The 24,125-nt window shown below is 41.9% G+C and overlaps 1 protein-coding gene across 3 annotated transcripts in view; it reads left to right on the forward strand.

The window, feature by feature from the left end:
- Positions 1–24,125, forward strand: part of LOC147438375 (non-specific lipid transfer protein GPI-anchored 5-like) — a 45,646-nt gene that overhangs the window by 9,665 nt on the left and 11,856 nt on the right. The window contains exon 2 of one of the 3 annotated variants that reach the window (XM_086487676.1): positions 12,723–12,875. The exons of 1 other annotated variant lie outside the window; for it this stretch is intronic. In XM_086487676.1, the coding sequence (XP_086343802.1) occupies positions 12,723–12,793 (71 nt within the window). In that variant the 3' untranslated portion in view covers positions 12,794–12,875. Of the gene's footprint in view, positions 1–12,722; positions 12,876–19,679; positions 19,795–24,125 lie in introns of those variants that run through there. One more of the 3 variants, XM_086487678.1, reaches the window with a different exon arrangement.

Consider the following 24,125-nt stretch of genomic DNA (forward strand, 5'->3'; position numbering starts at 1 on the left):
TGTGAGACGATCAACTGGTTCTTGATGTTGAGGATACAACACTGGAAAGAATCTTGGTAGCTCGGTTTCTCTTGCTGGAACAGCATACAAGAGAATTGGAGAATCAGGCACAAATTCTAAGAAATTGAGAACAGCCTGGTTCTCCTGCTGCATCATCTTTCTGGTGATTCTCATAGTTGGAACAGTGTTCGGAGAGTAGTTGCCTGTGCTCCAACTGACATTCGCGTATGAGGTCCTCTGCTAGTGGCTGTCTGGTCCTCAAGAATGGCTTTGACTCTCTGATCCAAAACACCTATGGCAGTTTGCATTTGCACCAAAACTTCCTTGAGTTGTACCCTAACATCCTTTATACAGCGGTAAGTTGGTTTGTTACCCAGCAGAAGTTCCAGTTCCAGGGCTAGGGAGCGACAATCTACAGTAGACTGCCTTTGCCAGTGTGGGTTTGCCACTCTCTCATCAGCATTGAGTATCCATTCAGGAACTCGTTCCAACAGCTAGACTATACTGGGGTGCGTAGGTAGTTGGCAAGCTTCTTTATCATGGAAAGCTGCTGATTTCCAATGTTCTACCATTTCCCTGGCTCCCACATATAGCCTTTGAAATCTTTCCAAGTCAGTCAGGAGATCATCATCCTCTAGATACTGTCTGGTGATGGAGGCGTGTTGATGTCTTAATTGCCTATTCAGGGTGATGAGCTGCAGTGAATGCTGATGATCAGCAACTGGTCCCTCATTCTGTACTTTCATTTTCCCTTTAGCATCTCTGCTAAGATGGGACTGATCGGTTGGCTGATTCCCAGTGTGACTGGGCTACTGCTCTTTAGTCTGCTGGTTACCCAACTGGTGCTCTTTGTCGTGTCCTTCCTGCTGGCCCTCATTCTGATCTGGCTGGTCTGGCTGTGACTGGCCTCCTTCATTTGGCCCTGTCCCACCAGTACCAGGTCCTGGAGGTGGAGATGGTGGTTGGGCATCATCATCATCCTTGTATGCCCAGCTTCTTGATCATCCTCCTCCTGATCAGCTTCATCTTCTTCGTCTTCTTCTTCCTCATCCGGAGAAGTTTGTTGCTCAATATAATCCATTATAGCTTGGTTCATCAGAGCATTATTGTACTCACTCACCTTGTCCTGCAAATCGCTCTGCATACTTTCCATCAAGGATTTTAAATTCTCTAAATTGAAAACAGCATTGCCTGATGGATTTAAAATTTCAGACAAGCTATTGTAGATGTATCTTTCAGTCAGAGAAGCCTTCAGAGCTGTATGGTGTAGTAGCAGTTTTTTGAATTCCGTCCGCTTCATTCTGAGCATTGTTTCAGCCCGCTCGACAGCTCTTAGTGCTTCATTCCTTTGATTCTTGATGATCATTATTTCAGATTCATCCTTAGCTAGCTTTTTGTTCAATAACTCATTAGTCCTTTCTGAGTGAGCTTCCAGTACCCTGTGTTGTATGTTCTGCTCTTCCTGGGCTTTCTGGAGATTTTCAATCTGATGTTGTTCTTTTGTCAAGTTATCTTTGAGCTTTTTGACTTCCTCTTCTGATCTAGCAGCCTCCATCAGTTGTCCCATACAACTGACAATGGTATTCAAAGAAGACTGTATAAGGACTGAACATCTGTCTTTGACTGTGGTTGGATCAGAATCAGTAGGCTCATATATTGCCACTGGAGCCACGTAGGGTAGAGTTGCATAATTAGCTTTGCTGAGCAGAAGATGCCCTTTCAATTGCTGAGTCTGCATTTGCTGCAACTTATCCTGTTTTACCAGTTGCAGAAGGTTTCAAGTATTTGTAGGAACTCCACCAGGCAAAGCCGAGAATGCTAGACCTTTCCCTTTGTCCAGTTGACTCTTGCCTTTGTCCCCTGACTGGTCTGCTATCTTCTCAACAGTGACTGGCTTGTCATGATCTTTCCCAGACCCAGTAGCAACTGTATTTTTTACGACTGACTGGTCAGGCACAGCCTTCTGAGCAGATTGCTGCTCAATCTGACTCACTACAGCTTTCTCAGTGGTTATTGTCTTGACCTGGCTTTCTATCTGCTTCAAAAATTCACTGCTTTTTGTCAGTGTAATTTTTGGCTTCTTTGAACTGCCAGCTTCTTCTGTAGTTGCTTTCCTTTTCATGTTGGTTGAAATGGTTTGACTGTCTGTTTCCTCGTCATCTGAGGACAGTTCAATGTTCGTTGGTTCAGGAATTGGCTTCTCACTCCAAGCCTTCTTTACCTGCTCATAAACATCTGCAGCAGTAGCCTAATACAGGAATTGCCAAACATACCAGGCTTTGAAAATAGTTTGAGATTTTAGCTTGGCAGTCTGCTGCAGTACATTATGCAAGAGAATTTGACAAAGGTTGATATGAACCTATGGATCCAATATTTTGGCCAACAGCATAACAAAAAAAAATTTGGATACATACGTTGGGTTGTTCTTAAGGCTTACTGCTTCGGCTACAAACCTGTAAGCAGTGGAGGCTTCCAGTCCTGCCTACTGGCTCCTTGAGCACTGGCCTTGCGCTTTCGTCTAGCCGTTTCATCCTCCTTCAGAGTGATACTTATTTGCTGCGCAGTTGCCAGAGAAGGTTTGGGCTCATTGGGCATCGCCGCTCCTAGACTTTTGTGTGTCGTTTCTATCGTGGCAGACATGCATTGGACAACACTGCGACCCATCCTTGAAATGATTAGCACTGGCGTGCCATTTGACCGTTGGACGCTTAAAAATTGGAAAGTGTATTCATACTGGTACTGGACTGATTTCCAATCTGGCTCGACTATACTAGTACTAATTCTAAGGTCAGCCTGATCTGGTCCTTCTGGTTCTGGTTCTGAACCTGGAACTGGTTGCACATGAAAAAGTCCAAAAATGTCTGATTCCGGTATCTCTTGATTAGCAACCTCCAGTTCCTTAGTACCTTGTTATGGCTCAGTTTTTCTGGTCTCTGAATGATAAAGCTTGATCTTTGCTCCATTATATACTCCTGGAAACATCAATCCCGATAAATATTTGAGTCTGACTGTGCCGTTCCAGAAGACCCAGTCTACCTCAAAAGGTCCTGCCCAGGCAATTTTCAAGTTCCGCTTCTTTGGACCCAGTCTAGACTGATATAGAAGCACTAAGTCTCCTTTCTAGAATTCTTGAACTTTAATTCGGCGATCATGCCAGTGCTTCCTTCGTTGTTGAACAATTTCTTGTTCCAATATAGCCCTTTGCCTGAGTTCATCTAATTGCATCAGTTCCTCCAGCCTCTTCTTAAGATTATGGTTGAAGTCTAATCCATACTTCACAGCCATTCTCAGACTGGGAATTACAAACTCCATAGGAACCACAGCTTCAGTACCATACACCATTCTGAATGGTGTCATTCCAGTAGTTACCTTATAAGCTGTCCTAAAAGCCCATAGAGCAGTCTGAAGTTTCAAATCCCACTGGTCTAGTTTCTTTTGCACCACCTTAGTGAGAATAGTCTTTATAGTCTTATTGCTACTTTCAGCTTGTCCATTGCATCTGGGATAGTAAGGAGTAGATTTCCGATGCTTGACTGAAAGCGTATCCAATAGGATTTCCATAGTGTCATTGATAAAATGTGTTCCTTGATCGGTCACAATCTCTACTGGACATCCATATCGGCAAAAAATATTCTCAAACAGAAACCTTGCAGTTGACTTGGCTGTGTTGTCAGGAAGAGCCTTAGCTTCAACCCACTTGGTAACATAACAAGTAGCCATTACTATGTACTTGTTCTTTCTGGGAGTCACCTTCTTAAAAGGTCCCATAAAATCCAATCCCCATTTCATGAATACTCCCAGTGGTTGTATTGGCATTAAGGGAGTCATATCTGCAGCTGTTGGTCGGCCCATTCTTTGGCATATGTCACAATTTTTACAAAAACTTCTGACATCAGCAATCAGTGTTTGCCACCACAGACCAGCTTGCAGAATCTTTTTGTAGGTTACTTCATTGGAAAAGTGTCCACCAGACTCACCATTATGCGCTTCTGAAATCACTTGCATTCTTCCTTCCATAGGGACACATCGTCGAAGTACACCATCCACACCTAGTCGATAAAGTAATCCTCCTATGATAGTAAATTTCAGGCTTTTTATGATCAGAGCTTTCTTCTGATTCTGCTTCCAATCCTCTGGAAAGGCACCTTGGGAAAGGAATTGATAAATATCATGCCATTCAGGATCCACTGATTCTTCTTCCTTTAACTGAAATAAACAACATCCATTGGCTCATCTCTCAAGGGTGAAAGAAAATCAGCTCCACAGTGGTTTCGGCCAGGCTTATGGAAAATTCTGAACTCAAATTCCATAAGGAACATCATCCATCTTATCAGCCTGCCTTGAATAATGACTTTGTTAATCAGAAACAGAAGAGCTTGATGGTCCACGTAAAAATGAAATAACTTTCCCAACAGATAATGCCTGAACTTCGTGGTGCTAAAAACCATTATGAGGGCTTCTCTCTCAGTAGTCGTATAGCCTTGTTCAGCCTGACTGAATCTGCGACTACAAAATAGACCGAATAGTCTGTTCTGCCATCTGGCTGAGCTAATATTGCCCCCATTGCCAATCTTGAAGCATCTACATGTACGTGGAAAATAATATCCCAATTTGGCTGCTTAAGGACTAGTTTACTGGTAATGGCTTTTTTCAAATTCTGGAAACTCTCCTCACACTCAGCAGTCCAGTTGAACTTACTATTCTTCTTGGTAAGATCATAGAGTGGTACTGCTTGAGAAGAAAACTTGTGTACAAATCTTCTATAGAAATTCACATAACCCAAGAAAGAACTCAACTCTGAAGCAGTTCTGGGTGCTTTAGCTTGCTGGACACACTGTATTTTGTCATTGGCCATCTCTATTCCATTGTGGGAAACCACATGTCCCAGTAGCTATCCCTTCCATACTAGAAAAACAGATTTAAATGGATTCAAACAAATCCTCTTCTCCTGACAGCGTTTAAAAACCAATTCTAGGAATAGAAGGTGTTGTTCCTCATCTGAATAGACAGTGAAGTCATCCATAAAAATGGCGAGGAACCGATGAAGAAATTCATTAAACATCTCCATCATACACCGTTGAAAAGTAGCTGGTGCATTGCATAGGCCAAAAGGCATCACCAGATACATGAAAGCTCCCCACTCAGTGATAAAAGTGGTCTTGGCTCTATCTTCAGGAGAGATCTGTAACTGGCTATAGCCGCTATAACCATCCATGAAGCTATACATCTCATATCCTGCGATCTCATCAAGCAACATATCAGTAAAGGTAAGCGAAATGGGTCTTTAATAGTCTGGGCATTTAGTTTCCTATAGTCGGCACAAACTCTCAATTTCCCATTCTTTTTGGGAACGACAACTATGGGAAATAGCCAATCACTGCTTGCCACTTCCGTAATGAACCCAGCCTTGAGAAGATTATCAATCTCCTCCTTGACCTTCTTTGCATATTTGGGGTTCATCCAATATCTTTGCAATCTTACTGGCCTAGCATCCGGTTTCAGTGGTATTCGGTGCTGACAGACTTCAGGATCTACTCCCTTCAAATCTGTATGTTCCCAGGCAAATACATCTTTATAGTTCTGGAACATTTTTCGTGCCTTTTCCTTCATTGCCGGGTTGAGGTGCTTGTTAACCTTGATCATTCTGGGATTTTCCTGTGATTCCAGGTTTCACTCTTCTACTTCCTGATTGTCTGGAAGCAACCAGTTTGGTCCGCCTCCTTTTCGTTTGGTCGATTCTTCAGTGTAGTCCCAGGATGGTCCATTCATTTCTGAATCATTATTCTGATCCAGTGGGTACTCTTCAGAACATACTGGTTCCTCTACTATACCAGTATCAGCTAGTTCCTCCATCCTTCCAGTTAGCTGAATTGTTCTTTCCCCTGCATTGACTTCGGTAAACTGATCAGGGAATTGTCTCTTCTGCTTGTCAGCCTGCTCTTTGTTCAGCAAGACTGCATTCAAGTTGATTTCTGCCAAAGGGAATATGTTCATAGCCTCTAGCATTCGCTCAATTTTCTTGGCTCTGTACTTCTGACACAACTCCTTCGGCCTCAGTTCCTTTTTCCAGCTCCTGGTATTGTTGGTGTGGATTTGGATTTTGCCACTGGCCCCTTCTATGGTCAAAGTTTGGTTTGCATAGTCATGAACAGCATGTGTTGTTCTTAACCATGGGCGCCCTAGTAGCATTCCATATGCTCCCTGCACATCTAGGACTAGGAAACTGGTTTTGAATTTCTGCCTCCCCACTCTTATCTGCATGTTTTCAATCATACCCGTCGCCTGTACGACTCTATGATCTACCATTCTTACTTTGAATGGTGCTGGTTTCATATTAGTGATACCAATTCTTTGTTGAAGATGGGCTCCCATTATGTTGACTCCTGCCCCTCCATCCAAGATAACGCTTGAGAGAGGTTCCCACTGCTTCCTGACCTTGTAGTCTACCTGAATAAGTGGAACTTCATCATCCCGGACAGCCGTCAGGTCCACTGTTCTGGCCTCTGCCTCAGTCTTCCTGCGCTGTCTGATAAAGTTGGCCACCTCAGGCAAGGTCTTCCTTATATCCTCCAGCTCTACAGTCAGCTTCTGGATTCTATCACAAATTTTCACATTAATTTATTCTCTCTCTTGGTCAGACTGATTGTCAGAGCTTGAAGAACTGGTATCTTCACACTGCCATTCTTCTTTTGCAGTGCTTCTACTCTTTCCATCCACTCCCATTTCGTCAGCTAATCCATGTACCACAGCCAACATGGTCTCTGTCATGGCCGGTACTGACTGATCTTTATTAGTTGATTGGGCTGGTATCCTCTGAATGACTAGCTTTGGAACTTTCCGGGTGCTCTGGCAGCTTCTTAGCTAAATCCTCCGTGATTTTAGCTGCTAGTTCTTGCTGCTCTTGCCACTCATCTACCACCTTTTCTTTACCTTTGGCCTTCCAAACTTCTCTTTGTTGAGCCCACTTGCTACTGTTAGGATTGACTGGTACTTCTGAAATGTCTGGGATTTCTTCAATGAATACTCCCTTGCTCCTAGTAACCACCTTGACTGGGACTAGCTCTAGTGCCTTAGCCTTAGTAGTAGTCGTTACACGTGCATCTGGACATTGGGTTGCAAAATGACCATACTTCCCACAAGTATAGCAATTCATGCTCCTGTTCTGGAAGTTACCTCTTCCTCTTCCTCTCCCATTCCTGGTTGGTATTTGTCACGTCCTTGACCAGTACCATTGGTACCTGGTCTCTCCTCTTGAGCTACTTTGACTGGTTCTACCTTCACTGGTTCAGTGTAGGCAACCACTGACAGATCCTTTCCTTTCTTAAAATGGTGAATTTTGATGCCACAATTATTCCATAGGTGACCAAAGGCCTTGCAGTAGGTACATTGTGGACATTTAGTGGAGATATGGTCCTTGGATTTGCATCTTGAACACCAAGTCTCCATCTTTCGGACTGGTTGTCTTGTGTGGCTAATTTTTGCAATTTGCCTAGCCATCTCTTCAATTTTCTTGGTCCATGATCCCTTCTTTGATTTCTCCTTTGCTCGTTCATTGGAGATGCTCTCGAAGCTAATGGACATTTCACTGGAATCAGAAGTTTCAGTAGTAGCAGAGCTACTGCTACTAGTCCTTCGCTTCTTGTGGCTCTTCTCCTTCTTAGCCTGCTGTTCCAGCTTTAATGCCCTTTGGACCAGATCATTGAATTTTTTTGTAGGGTCTGGTACTTCTTGTTTCCTAAGCCTCTTGCCTACGAACCCATTTAGGAACCATGCCCTCAATCTCTTCTCAGACGGCGGTTCTTGCAACTGCCTCGTTAGCTCTTTTATCTTTTCCACATAGCTGCGGACTGACAAATTCCTCTGTTTCATCTTATCTAATTCACAGAGAATATCTTCGTCCCCTCTATTGTCGGAATATTCCAACCTGAAGGCCTTAAGCAATTTGTTATATGATCTCAGCTGGCATGCAGGGTAATGGTAATACCATTTCCTCGCTGCCTCCTTCAAGGTTTGTGGAAAATATTCCCCCCAATCATCTTCATCAAAGTTCAGCACACTGCTCGAAAGCTTGTATGTGAACATCAGGATCATCCTTTTTCCCCCCTTTGAATATTGGAAAGGAAATCTTCAGAGAAGCTGGGTAATCATTTCGATTACTACTGATCCCGCCACTTCTCTTCTTGGCTTCAGAATGACGCTTGGGAGCCTTCTTGCAATTGTCAGTGTCAGCATCCCGTTCAATCTCTGTCTTTGTCTCAATATCAGTGTCTTCTCTGCTTTGTCCGCTAGAAGTACGGTGACTTCCCTTATTGCCCTTGGTATGCTCATCTCTCTGGTGAGACTGAGAATTCTCGGAACTCTTTGCCTTCCGTGCTTCCTGTTCTGCCCGTCGGCGTCGAGAGTGACTGGAATGCTGTAAGTCCTGCGCCTCAGTAGCCTGACTATACTCCTCCTGAGCCTCAGTGTCAGTCATTTTCTCTTGCTTGGGGTCAGACTCTCTTCCTGAATCCTGAGGAATGGGGTCCACACGAATGGTATATTTCCGGCCACGATTGGATTTTGGTGCCATTGCTGGAAACTTCAAACTGGGAGAAGAGTCTTTCAATCAACGAGCTTCAGCTCGAGCCACCGTGATCGCCAAAATGGAATTGGAGCTAATCTCTTGAGACAGCTAATTCCAGTGTTGGAAGATTTCAACTACTAGTGTGGGAAGATTTCAGAGAGCAGACTGGACAGGAATCAGAGACTAGACTGAAATGTGGATACTGAAATAAGAATCAGACTTATGTACTGGAAATAAGGTTCACGTTAGATTCAGATTCAGAAGACTGGACGAGAGGTAAGTATAACTGAAATATATGCCATGATTGGGATTACAGATCAAGATTACAGTGAATATGATTACAGAGAGAAAGTACAGTCGACAATACTGCCAATGATTCTCAAGTACAATTATAGCCAAGCGCTAACCCAAGTGATAATAATTGCCAACCCGATTATAATGTAATGGGCTCTATTTATACACTTCGGGTTTACTGTAGTAATTACTAAGTAATTCATTGCCCATCTTCTAAGAAGACGTTCCCACATAATGACTATCCAGCCGTCTACAAAGAAGGATTTCACAGAGGCAAAGGAGTTGTAAAATTTTGAGAGTAGGTGAGAGGGTCCAAGAGATGCATCAAATATTCATTAGTATACCAATCTTTGGAGAGGATGATGGGCCCGAGATTTGTACTCATCGGCTTGGCCACAATGCTATGATAAAAAATTTAAGAAAAAAGATGGATATAATAAAAAAGGATCTAGAATGAAAGGGAGGGTAACAAAAGTGCAAGAGAGAAAAAAGGTGGTCTTTGGTTAGGTTCAGGGATTGGGGACATAAAAATAGGAGTAGAAGGATCACAATCATTCAATAAATCCATAGTATCCACATCCACCTAAACATGGAATCATGAATACTATTATGCAGATTTTTCTTTGGATGGATATTGGAAGCATATGTAGCATCCATCCATTGTTCCCCTCTCTTTCCTCTCTTTTATCTTATATCTATATAAAAAAGGCTGAAGTAGCATCCACATGGCTGCAAATGCTTGTAACCACGAGATGATGCTTCTCCTTCTACCTTCCTTTGCTTGGATGGCACTGTCAGCATAGCACTCTCCAAGTGTATGCATCCATCTACAACCATAAGACAATTCCCAACGGCGCATCACAAACATGAGCAACACCCCTACAACCCAAGGCGGACACCCCCGCAACCCAAGGCAAAGGACAATTGCAGCCCCGCGGCACAAGGTAGAGCAGGTTCAAGCATATGATATTTATCTCTCTCTCTCTATCTCTCTCAAACACCCCCTGTGATGTTGCTCGCTTGAACAGGCATGCATGATAGCATCTTCTGGGAGGCATTGAATGGGCAATGGCATGGTCAATGTTCAGTAGGGATCTGTGTGTGTGTGTGTGTGTGTGTGTGTGTGTGTGTGTGTGTGTGCGCGCTACAAAGGTTGGCAACAAAAAGTTATCTCTCCGTCTCTCCTCCCATAGCCCTAGGGCGAAAGGCGAGCCATGCATCAAGATGCAAATGCCTTCGACTTCCCACACTGGGCACTATATTTCCTTCACTCCTCTGATGCCATGCCCATGCTACTGCCTTCACCCTTGCCTCCCTCTCTTTTGGGAGCCTCTAATCTCCCTCTGCAGTCACCATTGTGCAACTAGGTTAACGCTAACAAAGGGTTGCACCAAGATACTGATCTATGGATATTGTTATTGCTTCTACATGTTTCTTTGTTGTGGTCTATGCGCGCAATGGCGTTCTATTGGTGTGTGGGCATGTGTGCATGTGTGTGTGTGTGTGTGTGTGTGTGTGTGTGTGTGTGTGTGTGTGTGAGAGAGAGAGAGAGAGAGAGAGAGAGAGAGAGAGAGTATTCCAATGTGGGGAAGGAGAGAAACAAATGAAGATGAGGAAGTGCACGCACCTCTAGAGAGAAGCTCCATCTTCCAATTAGAGCTCAAACCAAGCTCCAATAACTTTAGATGTTTAGAGAGAAGTGATGTAGTACAAGTGTCGAGGAAAAGGAGTCAAAGCAATTGTTGGAAGAGAGAGAGTGAGAGAGTGAGATTAAATTTCTCTAAAGATTAAAAAAATTGTAGCTTTTCATAAGAAGACTGAATGTCTATCAATACAAGATGCTAAAATTAGAATGTGAGTTGGTTATGTAGGCTTTGGAGATGAATTACTTAGTAAATTACTCAGTCTACTCCAATTTGGATTATGTGGAATCTTCACAAGATGCTCAAAATCTCCACACACTCTCCATTGCAAAGGCCATAACAAAACCACTTTTTATTTCACTGCTCACTACGAGCGCTCACATGCTCATGGCTGCTGCTGCTCACATCCTTTGTTAGCCACAAACCAGACAGGCATTGTGCACCTCGCCTGCAACGCTCGCCTATCCAATGGATTGCTCTCTGCATCCCTCATTAAGCCCTGCACCCAACTTATCAAAAAATCTCCCTCTCCCTCTCCCCCCCCTCTCTCTCTCTCTCTCTCTCTCTCTCTCTCTCCACCTACCACGTGCCATGCGGCATCTTCGCTTGATTTTCTCTAATAAAGCTCAGAACCACAGTGGTAGGCCTCATAGGTGTGTACCCCCCATGCTCAGCACTTGCCATCTAGTCTGCCCGCCCCCCTTCACCTTCTTTTCCATTTTCTTAGCCCAAGAATCTTGCAAAGGAAATGTTCTCTTTTCCTTTTGAATGCAAACGAAGCACCTTGCGGGATTCCTATCAAAACAAATGAAAAGAAATAAATGGCCACCTACTCACGTTTTCATTAATTAATTTAAAGACAAGATTCCTCTTGGAATCAAAAGCTCAAAGGTAGAATGCCACACCACGTCAGCACACACCCCCTCCGAAGACGAGCCGCCATGGAGACCTCAGTCCCCCTCGCCTGGTCCGCTCGCAACCATCGCATGGACCTCAAGCTTCCCCACTTTGTGTACACAAAGCACCGCAAAACTCTGGCTCCGCCTGCCACCTCAGGCCTGTGCAGATCACTGTTTGGCAGTAACAGCATGAGCGTCTTGGCTTCCCCCCCATCTGAGACAGAGCGAAAGAGAGAGAGAGAACGCCTCCTTTGCGACTATCCGCGTCCTCACCACCCCTGCTCACTGGCTTCACCCTAGCCTCGCAGGTTGCACAACGGCATCACGACGTGCGGCAAGCGCGTTGGTTGCCTCCTGTACCACCACCCCCACCTCTAATTCAACCCCAAAAAGCTCGATTAAAATCTTTTCTCCTTATTCTCTCTCCACCACGTGCCCCCCTTCTTCATCCCATTTTCTTTTCATTAAGAGTCTCAAAAGCATCCGTGTTGATTCTCATCAAAGAAATGCGTTCAAGATTAGAGGCACATACTCGCCTTTTTTTGCGAGATAATTTGTGACAAATTACATGCTAAGCACTCAAAAACGGATCTCAATTGTCAAAAAGGAATAAAGATTAGAAAATCTTGAACAATTGGACCAAAATAGATACAATGTTATTTTGGGAATTTTTGAAATTTGAGGAATAGTTTGGGAATTTCCACAAATTAGAGGGGTATTTTGGTAATTTTTCCTTTGGTTTTCCACACTCATAGTACAGACCACCTTGATGCTACATAGCCTACAGAATGCCCATTGTTAGTTAGTAGTAGTAGATTGTAGTACCCAGTGTTTCCAAGAGAAGGAAAAAAATCCCTTTGGAAAATTTAAGAAAATGGACTTAAATTGCAAATAATGTCAACTATTTTGGAAAATTTTGTCTTTGAATCTACCCTAGAGTATGTTTATGAAATTGATTTTATTTGAATAGTGATTGTTTATACTTCCTCTGAGTAATATCCCATTGAGCATCTGCAGCGGTCTCTTATGTAAACAAAATGTAGCTCCTTTTCTGAGAGAGAGAGAGAGAGAGAGAGAGAGAGAGGGGGGGGGGGGGGGGGGGGGGGGGGGGGGGGGGGGGGGAGAGGAGTTGAAGCCTCACGTAGCGACACCGACAAAAAGAAGAGATACTGACGTGGAGAAGTGATGGTTTTAGCAGGCTACTAAAACTAATACCATCCAATCAAGTTCGACTATTGAATGTGTGTGTGTGTGAGAGAGAGAGAGAGAGAGAGACAGAGAGAGACACACATTTTTAGTCTTACAACATGGCATCTTCTGCAGTAATGGCACTAGCCTGTGGTCTCGTGGGAGGTCTACCAGGGGGGAGATTAAGAGTGGGGCATTGCGGCTAGTTGCCATATGGGAATAAGAAAGTAATCCTAGGGAGCTCGACAGTCTCGGGCAGAGCAAGGGCCACAATGCTTAATAGTCATGCAGGGCAATGATGGCCTTGGTGAAAAGAGAGACCTTGGGCAGAGTCTTCAATATGATGCAATGGACTATTGTAGAGTGCTTCCATTTTTTTGAAGATAAGCATCTCCCTCCCTCTCTCTCTCTCTCTCTCTCCCTCCCTCCCTACCTACTTGCTTCTCTATAAATTCTCTTCTTTTTTTTTGCTCTTACCCGAGGTGAAGGGAGTCTCACTCGTGTCACACAAATGCTGCACATATGTGCACATTGATAGGAAAGTATTAGACTAATGGATGAGGGGACCAAGTGTATCTCATCAACATCATGGTGGACTCATACAATACTTGGAGCATATAAAACTAAGAGCAAATCTAGACAAAAAGCATCAAAAGGATTTATTTGCACAAAGAGCTAAAAAGAATGCAATTCAAGCTCTAAAAACTTGTTCAGGAAGCTTAACTCTTTAGTTGAGCCCTAGAGAGAACTTTAGTTGAGCCCTAGAGGAACTTGAAACATGCCGAGGTCTAACCTATACTTCTTGAAAAAATTACAAACGTGGCTATTTGAATCAAAAACACTATCCTAAAGTGTATGCTCAACTGGCAACTCTATCTACCTCTCTCTACAAGAGTAATGGTCTCATGGCAAGACTGTAGTGGCATGGTGTTCTATTCCCTTCCATGGTAAGGAGTGATGTGAAACATACCTAGATTACAAAGAGGTAACAAACCAAAATCATGATAACTATATTGAGAGAGTTGCATAGTCTACCCATCAAATTGAATTCGTCAGAGGTGGCAATAGAAAAGAGCCAAGCAAGCCCAACTATGCACAACAAGATGACCATTATGTGTACGGTGAGGAACTTCCCCTTGTGGAAAGCCCTTAATAATGAGTAGAAAGTTGTTTTATCTCCACAACATGGTGGCCATCCCCCATCGGATCAGAATTCTTAACCTGACAACTTTTTCCCATTGAACTAGAAAGCTAGAGTGGTTTTTCCATTGATTTAGTAGACAACAGTGTTGATGACATTGTGTCCATCCTAAATTTTCTTTATTGAATGCTATAAAAGAAAGTTAGTTTTTAAAAAAAGGAATTATACTAATATTATGTGATATCATGGGGAGATTTTTCACACAAAGCCTTTTAAAAAACAATTTCCATAAGATATTCTATATATTTTTTGACAGCTTCGCTTTACATTTTTAGTGGAAATGCAACAATGAAATATACAAGTACATGCAATTTTTTTGACTCATATAGATTTTTCTTAAAAAGTATGTTCCTACATGAAATTGATGTAATATACCTAAGGTTAGCAGCTATTTAAAACTTTAAGTAGCATGAGCTAGAAGCTTAGGGCTAGGGTGTGAGATTATATATAGGATAGTTTTAGTGAGTGGGACTATTTTTAATGATATTCAAAATGGTTCTAGTTGTGCTCCCCTCTTGTTCATTGCTAATTCATCTAGATTAATGTTGTAGCGTCCTATGTTTTCTCTTCAATACGTAATTTATCTATGTGTATGGTTTCCATGTCTATATCTCTTATCTTATTTGCAACACCAATAATTATATCTAGCTCCATTGATCTAAGGTTTTAATACCTACCTATAACACAATATTGGTTTTAGAAAAAGATTAATGAAAAATTGGACTTTTATTTCTTGCTAATCTATGACTCTTCAATTTTTGTGATCTATTGAATGGTCACTTTCATTGAAGAGGAGAGAGAAAACAAAGAAGAAAATGCCTTTTTTAGACTTTGCCACCCTAAATGTAGAAACAATGTTGGGGTGGTCATAAAACTGTCATATGACATACTTGGCTGCATCATGGATGTGCTTGTACCTGATGCAAGTGGCACACTATATACACTATGAGGTTGTGGGCACCAACATCCTATCAATGAAGAGATCATGACAAGATAGGACACCAAGTGCGAGTGATAGCAACATTAAGGATCATGGTTATGTAGCTCCATTTATGTACTTGAGATTCAACTTATCCTCCTAGGAGATCACATTCAAAGTTGATTTTTGTCCTCAAATTGCATGACCAATGCCTTCCCTTCTACCATCTTTCTTGTCCAAAATATCTCCTGCATTGCACACCATGCCCTCGATCACTCCAAATTGGCAACATATGTGCAATAAAAACTATGGAATATGAGACAAATAGTTATAGAGTTGGGGAGAAAGTGCTTGTTGTGGGAGTAGGAGCTTGAGAAGTAGAAGCAAGATCAGAGACTTCTTGAATGGTTCAGAGAGATGACACTGTATTCTTTACCATGTCATAGGATTCACACAATTTTGAATATTTCTTATGCGCCCTTATCAGAGCCTCCTCTAGAGCTTGTTGCTCCACTTGCATCTCGGTATTTGCCTCCTTTGCTTTTATAGATCCTAGAAAATTCTTGCCACATCTTTCTTTTCTCATTCTAGTGCAACTTGAGATCTTCCTTTTCTTCTTGCAAGCACTCTATTTGTTGTGGTAGTCACTCAACTTTTTTGATAGCTACATTTGCTTTCTCTTTTGCATCCCTAGCATCCAATTCCCGCAAATATGAAATTACTCTTTGGCATTGGAATTGGAACCGTATCGTCTCTAAGTATTCTTCTAACTCAAACACTTGAATGAGCTTGTCGGCAGCTTCAACTATGGCTCTTGAGATTGGTGGGACCTCTCTCTGCACTTTGAGTGGTAGGTGGGTGAGAGACCCCCGACACCGACTCTTTCTTCTCTTGATCTTTCTTTGGATGGTCCTTTGGTTGCCTTGCTCCCCTTCTTGATTGCCTTGATTGGTTTTCACAGCTCCATATTCTTTTTGTTTAGTTCAAGTTTCCTCTTTCTTCCCTTCAGATTCTTGCTTTTCTTCTTGATCCTCAATAGCAGGAGGGGGAGTTGGCAGTTTTGGAAAGACTTGTTGTTGTTATGTCTCCATTTTCATCTCTTGTTGTTGGTCAGTGGTAGCTTCATCTTTAGGCAAATCCCCATGCATTCATTGTTGAATTTTTGGTGAGTCCATTGGGGATTTTAATTTTTTGTCTTTTGCCTTTTGACTCTTGTTCTTCCCTCTGTTTAGCTTTGTGCTTGAGTATATTACGCTTTTTTTATCAAAAGGATCTATCTAGCTTGACTTTTTCCTCTGGCTTCTTGCGTTTGTGTTGCTCAATTTTCTCAAGTTGCTCGACTTTGATGTTTTTGAGCTTCTTGTTGAGCTTGATATCATTTGGCTAACCTTTCCTTCTCTAATCCGATGTGCTTCCTCCATTGATCTCTGTACTTGCATCTTAGGAATCTCCTATGTAGATTGTTCTTTCTTGAGTATTAATGTCTTCTTCAGTGGATTGATACTCCGAGGGAGAATTGTGGTTTCTTTCCTTGATTTCTCCACCGAGCTCAAAATCTGAGTTTGTGGCCTCACTTGGAAGGAGCCAAAGGAGATCACAAAGGAAGAAACTATGCTTTTGGAGAAAGCATGGAGGACAAGGTGATTCATACATCACCATGAAGGTCAAGAAGACAAAGACTTCAACAATCTTGTGAACGAAGAGGCAAGCTAATTTTCCCAAACCAAAACAACGATTTATGTGCATGGAGATGGAGTTTCTCAACATGCAAAATCAATTTTCTCCAAAGAGGAGACGCGAAGCTAAATCAAAGCTACATGAAGGCCTCAAATCTAGGAAAAGGCTAGCCATGGAAGATGCAAGGATAACTCTTCAACAGGCATGGAGATTACACCATTTGTTGTAGCCAAAGTCAAGGAAAGATCAGCCTCTCTTTCCTCGATGAAGGCAATTATGCCTTTCTTAAAGCTTAGATTGCAAAAGAGGTAAATCAACCACATTGATGTGTTGTTGCAATGGAAGTGTTTGTAGCAAGGAACCAAGCTAGAGATGGAAGATAGAAAGCCCATCTCACACAAAGGATGCAAAGCATCCAGGGTAGAGAATGAAACCCATCAAGAAATCATGGACAATCATCCTACTGATTGAAGCTATCACAAAACTGAGTATTGGGAAAGCCACCCTTTGGTGCAAGTGCAATGGGACCCGAGGGAGTGGTTTTGGTGGGATCCCTTTACTCCATTTGATCATCCGAGGACCCCCTTCTTCATAGCTTGATTGGGTCACCACATATTAAAGCATAGAGAGAGGATCATCCTATTGTAGCGACTAATTGGTAGGAGGAGGGTCTCACACCGAAGTTCTTGGTAGGATTTTCGGAGCGCTTATGGGACAACAAATAGTCAAGGAGAGTCACCATGTTCTAGTGTCTAGTTGCACATCAAGCTATTATAGACAGAAGCTGGTTGGTGCATGCAGCCTCTTGACAGTATGTGTCATTGTGATCACCCATTTGAGATCCAAGGTCGATGTCTATGGGACTATCCCATGTCATAGTAGATTTGCCTTTGGATTTTTTGAATGATGCTTGAACTTTCTACAGCAAGTGAGTACACCTGGGGTGTTGCAACTTGGTCCACACTCATGGGCCCAACACTCAATACGTGGTGGAGATAGAGATAGATATAGATAGATAGATATATAGAAAGAGAGAGAGAGAGAGAGAGAGAGAGAGAGAGAGAGAGAGAGATTTCCCTTGTCAGTTTTAATATGAGGGGTGTAGGTCTTCATGGAGGGGTGTGAGGCACATTGCGTCACTCGATGAGGATCGTAGGTTAGGCAAGCTACGCACTTACATAGGCATGCAATCATTCTCTCTCTCTCTCTCTCTCTCTCTCTCTCTCTCTCTCTCTCTCTCTCTCTCTCTCTCTCTCTCTCTTTGTGTGCATGCGTGTAACCTTGCAGTCTCATGTCATACTGAGGTAGGATTCACATATGCTTGATGCAGATGCAGTAGATAGATCTCTTGTTTGTCAGTCCAGGAGTTATGGTTGTTGGAGGTCGTGGTGGTAAGTATGTCACGGGAGAGTAGGGCAAATAGGAGCATGTTTGTTCAATGGAAGGGGGATAGGAGCATGTGAAGAGCTTTGCTAGGGAGAACTTGGGCTTGCTGATGGGGAGGGAGCCTACGTCATGAATAGGAAGGAAGAGCATGGTGAGGATGCGTATGTGCAAGGGTAGAAGATGAGAGTCTCTATGCATGGGAACATGCAAGAAAGGGCAGCATATAGTTTTGATGAGCTAATTGTAAGGAATATATAGGCTAAATTAATCAAAAGTTATACAAATAGATAGAGTAGGTGGGTACAATTTGATAATGGGTAGTTAAGGTTTGATTTGATAACTTATTGGATTTGATGGACATTGTGTTTGTAGCTATAAAATTCTTGAAAAGAAAATAGCTGATGATTATTCAACTGATGGTTGCTCCATAGTAAAGTACACAAAAATTTGTCTCTCATGGGCTATGCACATCCTTCAGGGTTCATGTAACATGCATTAAGATATTGATAATATAATATATAGTAGTCATAATAATAATATAGCTCTTCTCTGCATCATTCATAGGGTTGTGTCTACTCTGCCTGTGAGGGGCCAAAGCTAGGGGCGCTCAAAGGGCCTTCTGCGGCAGTGAATAATGCCACTCTATGGGCGGAAGCCGCATTGATGGGAGGCTATATTGTGAGTGTAGGGTTCTCTGTCCTGGGGACTCTATGGGTGGAAGCCGCATTGATGGGAGGCTATATTGTGAGTGTAGGGTTCTCTGTCCTGGGGAGGGGCATCCGGCTGGCCTCCCTATCATTTGTGCGTGCGTAGTAAGGAGATACTCTATTTTTTGAAGCGGGAGAGGTCCTTCCTCCCACCACCCCTTGGGGTGGAAAAGAAGGCAAGCAAATCCATGGCAGTGGGTTTGGTCCGCCGATGGGGCATGGCTCCCCTACAAAAGCCTAATCTCTACTCGTGATTTTTGTTTGTGGCATTCATCCGGCTTACTACTACCTATGCCTAGTTCGTGCAACAGGGGTGATGCTTGGACGCTTGTTCCTCCTTAAGGTGATGGGGATTAAGGGCCTCGCTCACGATGTGGTGATAATCTCTCATTGGTATGCATTTCCTTTCCTGTTTGGGAGGGGTTTGGTCCTGTGGGGCAAGGGGTCTGATACCTTTGGTAACCATTCAAGGAATTTTTGTATTATTGCTTGTATGCAAGAGTCTGCCTCCCTTGATACCTTTGGTAACCATTCAAGGAATTTTTGTATTATTGCCTGGATGCAAGGGTTGGCCTCCCTTGTTTGGGCCTGGGTTATTGTATCAGATGACCTTTTCGATTTGTGGTGTATGGTTGTTCCTCATGGCATGGTATGTGCATGAGGCGGTTATGTATTATTTTGTTTTATGCAATATATTTTTCACTCCCCTGTTTGGTGAGTTTTGCAAATTTTTTTAAAAAAAAGATATTGGCAATATGCCAACCAACTGACCTCTACATGTCGAATCCCACACCTAGAAAAAGTCATCGCCACTTATATTAGGGAAAGCAAATGGCAAGGTGAACCTAGTTAGTTGGTGCTTTTGTAATTGATAAATGCAAGGTATCCATAGAGTAAATACCTATAGATATAGATCTCATGGATTAGTTGCCCCATGGAATAGTAACACCATCAATAGATCTTGTGGAAAACCTTTTCACGTCCATCACAATAAAAGACAACACCAAACCCTAGATCGGGCATGGAACAATCTTCTTAGCTTTGCTTTGTACTAAATGTCCATAAATAATCAAGTTTCTTAAGTCCCAAAACTAAAGCTTTCTCTTTCTTTCTTTCATAGATTCAGCATAAGAGCTTTACATGTTTGAACTACATAAGAACTTGTTTATTAAAATGTATTTTTTTTCTTTTTGGATTTCTAGGTGGTTCTTTGCCTTGAGGATGTCTTGGATGCTCCTAAGGAACATGATGAAAGGCCTCTTTAAGACCACTATTGTATCTCCTACATTACAAAAACAAAAAAAATCACTTCCCTTCTTTCTCTCTACAACAAGTGATGAACAAAAAGAATCGAAAACTAGCATGTGACATATGACCTGCATGTGACTCACTCACTCACTATGAGATAAACAAAAACCCAACCTCCTCAATATGAAACATAAGCACACTCTCTTTGCTCAGTACTATAATCTATATCACAAAGCAGTGTGTGAGTGTGTGTGTGTATATACATATACACACATAGAGTGTGTGTGTATATATATATATATATTGTGTGTGTGTGTGTATGTGTGTATACACACATAGATATAACATGATGCTATAACTCTGAATGTGTATGTGTGTGTGTACACACACACAGACACACACACGAGTAAATAAATAAATAAATGCATGTAAATATGTATGTAAATACAAATCATGTGTGACTATGTGTATGTATGTAGGTACATGTGTGCAAGTGAGAGAGATAAAGAGGTGTTAGGCTTTTACTACTGAAAATTAGCAAAACAGAGTTATGCATATAATGGCTTTTAATATCTCTCTCTCTCTCTCACTCACTCACACACACACACAAAACAACAACAACCACCAACGACAACAACCACCACCAACACAACAACAAAAACTCCATGGTGATTTGTTGATGTAGTTGGTACGGCACAATGGAGGATTTCACAAATTGTGGAGTGGTGTACTTTTTCTTTTTTTTCTTTGCACTCATAAGGTACCCATAATACCCTCACACATTGACCCAAGGTATCATTGGTTGTAACGTGACACTGCACACTCACTGGATGCTAAGTGGAGTGAACCAAAGATTTTGAAAGTGACTCAGAATCCTCATGAGTTTCTATTATTACCTACCTTGGAATATAAACACAATCCATTCAATAACTCAAGAGGAAAATGTTTTCAACATTATTTTTATGAAATAAAAGATTGAAACATGATGTGATACACAAGATTTGTTTGAAATTGAAAAGGTATTCAAAACATACACAACATTTTCTTTTGTAAAGTGAAACAACATACTAAATGTATTTTAAAGTGAAGCAACATTATTGGAACTAGTAAAACGGCACCGCTTTTGGCGGCGGCATGGTCTCTCTTACCCTCAAACCCTCTGCTCTTACTTAGCATCTCTCTCTCTCTCTCTCTCTCTCTCTCTCTCTCTCTCTCTCTCTCTCTCTCTCTGCCCTCCACCGTGATTGTCTTGACTCTCTCTGCTTCTCCTGTTGTTTTCGCTGCAAGGCAATGGCATCCGCATCCAAGCACGTGCACCTAACTGACCTACTCTCTCTACCCCCACATTTTAGCGGAGAATGTGCCCTTTAACACTAGTTCTATAATTGGACACTTAAGTGTCCTGAGACACTAAAGTGTTCTATTTTTCGACCAAGTTTTGGCAATTTATTTGTCAAGTTAGAAAGAAATTTTTTACACCTTTCTTCTACCATATATTGGTTATGAGGGACAGAAAACACTAGATTTTTCTCCATATCAAAATACAATCTATATGGAGAGAATTTCGGTAAGTTCCAATACATAAATTTTAGTAAAATTTCAAGCTGTTTTGCCAAAAAAAATCATAAAATTGTTATATCTTTTTGTAGAGATGGACTTTTTTATGTTTATAAAAGCCAAGTGCTAGCACTTAGGGTTACAAAACAATGAAATACACTTCAAAGATAAGTTTTCAAGTCACATGCAAGCTATAGACATAATTTCATACTTGAGCACGTGCTGAATAAGTGCATAATTTTGGTGTTCCAAAGGTGCCCTCATGAAATTGGTACTATTCTAGTGCAATTTGACAACTACAAATGACTTTATATGTTTAACCAAGAAACTACATATTTTCTGGGCTCCCTAACTCAATTAAATCTCGTTGCTTGAACTCTATCTTGAATTTTTTATCATGCAAAAACTCTTGAAAATCTTGAGTTCTCCATAATAACATTGAAACCAAGGTTTTAGGCACCCCAATTGTGTATGTACCACTTAATGTGATATACTTAGTTGATCTATATGGAAAGTTTGATATTATTTGAGGTTTTGAATGCTTATGTCTCAAGAATGAAAATATGAAAGTTTTCTCTCATGCAGTTTTGAATATTTAAAATGATCCAATAATTGTTGCATACCAAAGCCAATTCTACTTGCCACCTTGAGTGCTCAATGGAAAAGGCAAGCAATGTATCACTTTTTAAAACTCACAAACACATCAAAAACATATTTTTCTTTGTATACAACAATATGCTTAAAATGACCACATCAAACACATGGAACTTTCCATTATTTTATATACTCCACAGTCAATTTTTTTGCACATGAAACTTTTATTTATCTATAGCAAAATTCTGGAAGAGTCACCTAAAATTTTCTACAAGGTCGCTTCATTTTTTCTTGAGTTTATAAAGGCGATTTCTTCAAAGCGTCAATTGCACTCTTACGAGGGTCAACTTGATGGGTATAGTTCTTGATCATGATAGATTCTAAAATGCAAGGTTATATTTTTAAAAGACCCTCCGGCTAGCATATTTGAGCATATCAAGAGGGTTTTCTTAAATAAACCGTCTAATGCAAGTAGCATTTAATCTAAATTTGTTAAAAAAGGACACGTAAAGTGTCCTGTTTTGGTACCAAACTAGTGTTAAGCGGGTTTCCCTCCTCGGGCGACTACACCAGGATGGAGCATAGAACATGGGGCTTGGGCGTGAGTTGGCATGTGGTGCTTGGGCGTGAGTTAGTATGTCACACCAGCATCCCATTTCTTAGCTAATGTGCATTGTGAATTGCATATCATAAAGTGCTTCATGTGGTTGTTCCACGTAAGCTCACCATGGGCAGTGTGTCTGTGTCTCTCCATCAGAGTCTCTCTCTCTCTCTCTCTCTCTCTCTCTCTCTCTCTCTCTCTCTCTCTCTCTCTCTCTCTCTCTCTCTCTCTCTCTCCTTGTACTATAGTAGGGAACCTCCACCTCCTTGCCTACATCTCTGTGTGTGTGTGTGTCTATGTGTCTTAGTTAGGGAACACTTTGGCCGCCTCTCTCTCTCTCTCTCTCTCTCTCTCTCTCTCTCTCTCTCTCTCTCTCTCTCTCTCTCTCGCGGGCGCTCAGTCTCATCGGAGCTGCAAGTGCCACAGGCCAGACGCAGGAGACAATGCCATGTGGCAGGGGGGATCCCTCCCCCTTTTATTAAGTTGAGTCACATTTTTTCCGAACACTGACCGAGACACACACTATGTGCGTGTAGAAGGCGAGGACAATTCCACAGGCAGGAACTGTCTCTTAGAAGACCAAACAGTGGATCAGCCACACATCAGTAATTACCGAAGGTAGTTACTACAGTAACTCTTGGAAGCTATAAATAGGACCTATTACATTGTAATTGGGATTCTTGCTTTTTAGTCTCTTGGCTTAGTTGCTTATCTTTTGGCTTTAGCTTCCAAGTATTCTCGAGTTACAATCTCTTTGCCTCTAGCTTCACTTTGTAATCATCACTGTTGTAATTATTTGAGCTTAAACCCATTAAACCTTGTATTGATTGCCCTTAAACTGCAAATATTTTCCAGTCGTCCAGTATGTCTCTCATCTCAGTATACTATTTCAGTTCTATTAACTATTTCAGTCTAGTCTCAATTCTCTACTCCAGTTTTTCTAACTGAACTCACGACCTAGCAGTAGCTTTAAATTCTAACATTGGAATCAGCTATCTGAAGAGATCATGTCCGATTCCATTTTGGCAATCATGGTGGTTAGAGCTGTTCACTCTTCGACCAGAAAACTCTTCTCTCCCAGTTAGAATTTTTAGTTGTACTGATGGTGCCCAAAACCAGTCATGGTCGTAAACCATCCACTCTGTTAGGCACTGATTGCAAGCGTGTTGACCCTATTCTTGAGGAATCAAAAAGAGAGTTTGATCCTAAGAAGGACCCGGTGATTGAGACTGAGGCTCAAGAGGAGCACAATCACACTGATGAGGCCAAGGACTCTCAGCACTCCAGTCATTCCCGAAGGAGAAGGGCTGAGCGGGAAGAACGCAAGACCTGGAGTTCTCACTCTACACATAGAGATGTTGGGACCAAGGGCAGCAAGAGTAGTTATCTACAAGAATTCTTCACAACGAAGCCATGCTCCCAAGGTTAGAAGAAGCAGAGATGCTGTTGACCAGCATGATTATACCTCTTCACTAAAAATATATTTCCTAGTGCTCAAAGGAGGGAAGAAAGACGATCCAGATGTACATATCCAAGCTTTTGAATAGTATGCTGAATTGAAGAATATTGATGAAGATGACTGGAAAGAATACTTTCCTCGGACACTAAAGGATGCAGCAAGGAAATGGTACTATCGTTACCCAGCTTT

Source organism: Adiantum capillus-veneris, chromosome 17, assembly GCF_014529385.1.
Source record: "Adiantum capillus-veneris isolate H3 chromosome 17, ASM1452938v2, whole genome shotgun sequence".
In the NCBI taxonomy this organism is placed as follows: domain Eukaryota; kingdom Viridiplantae; phylum Streptophyta; class Polypodiopsida; order Polypodiales; family Pteridaceae; genus Adiantum; species Adiantum capillus-veneris.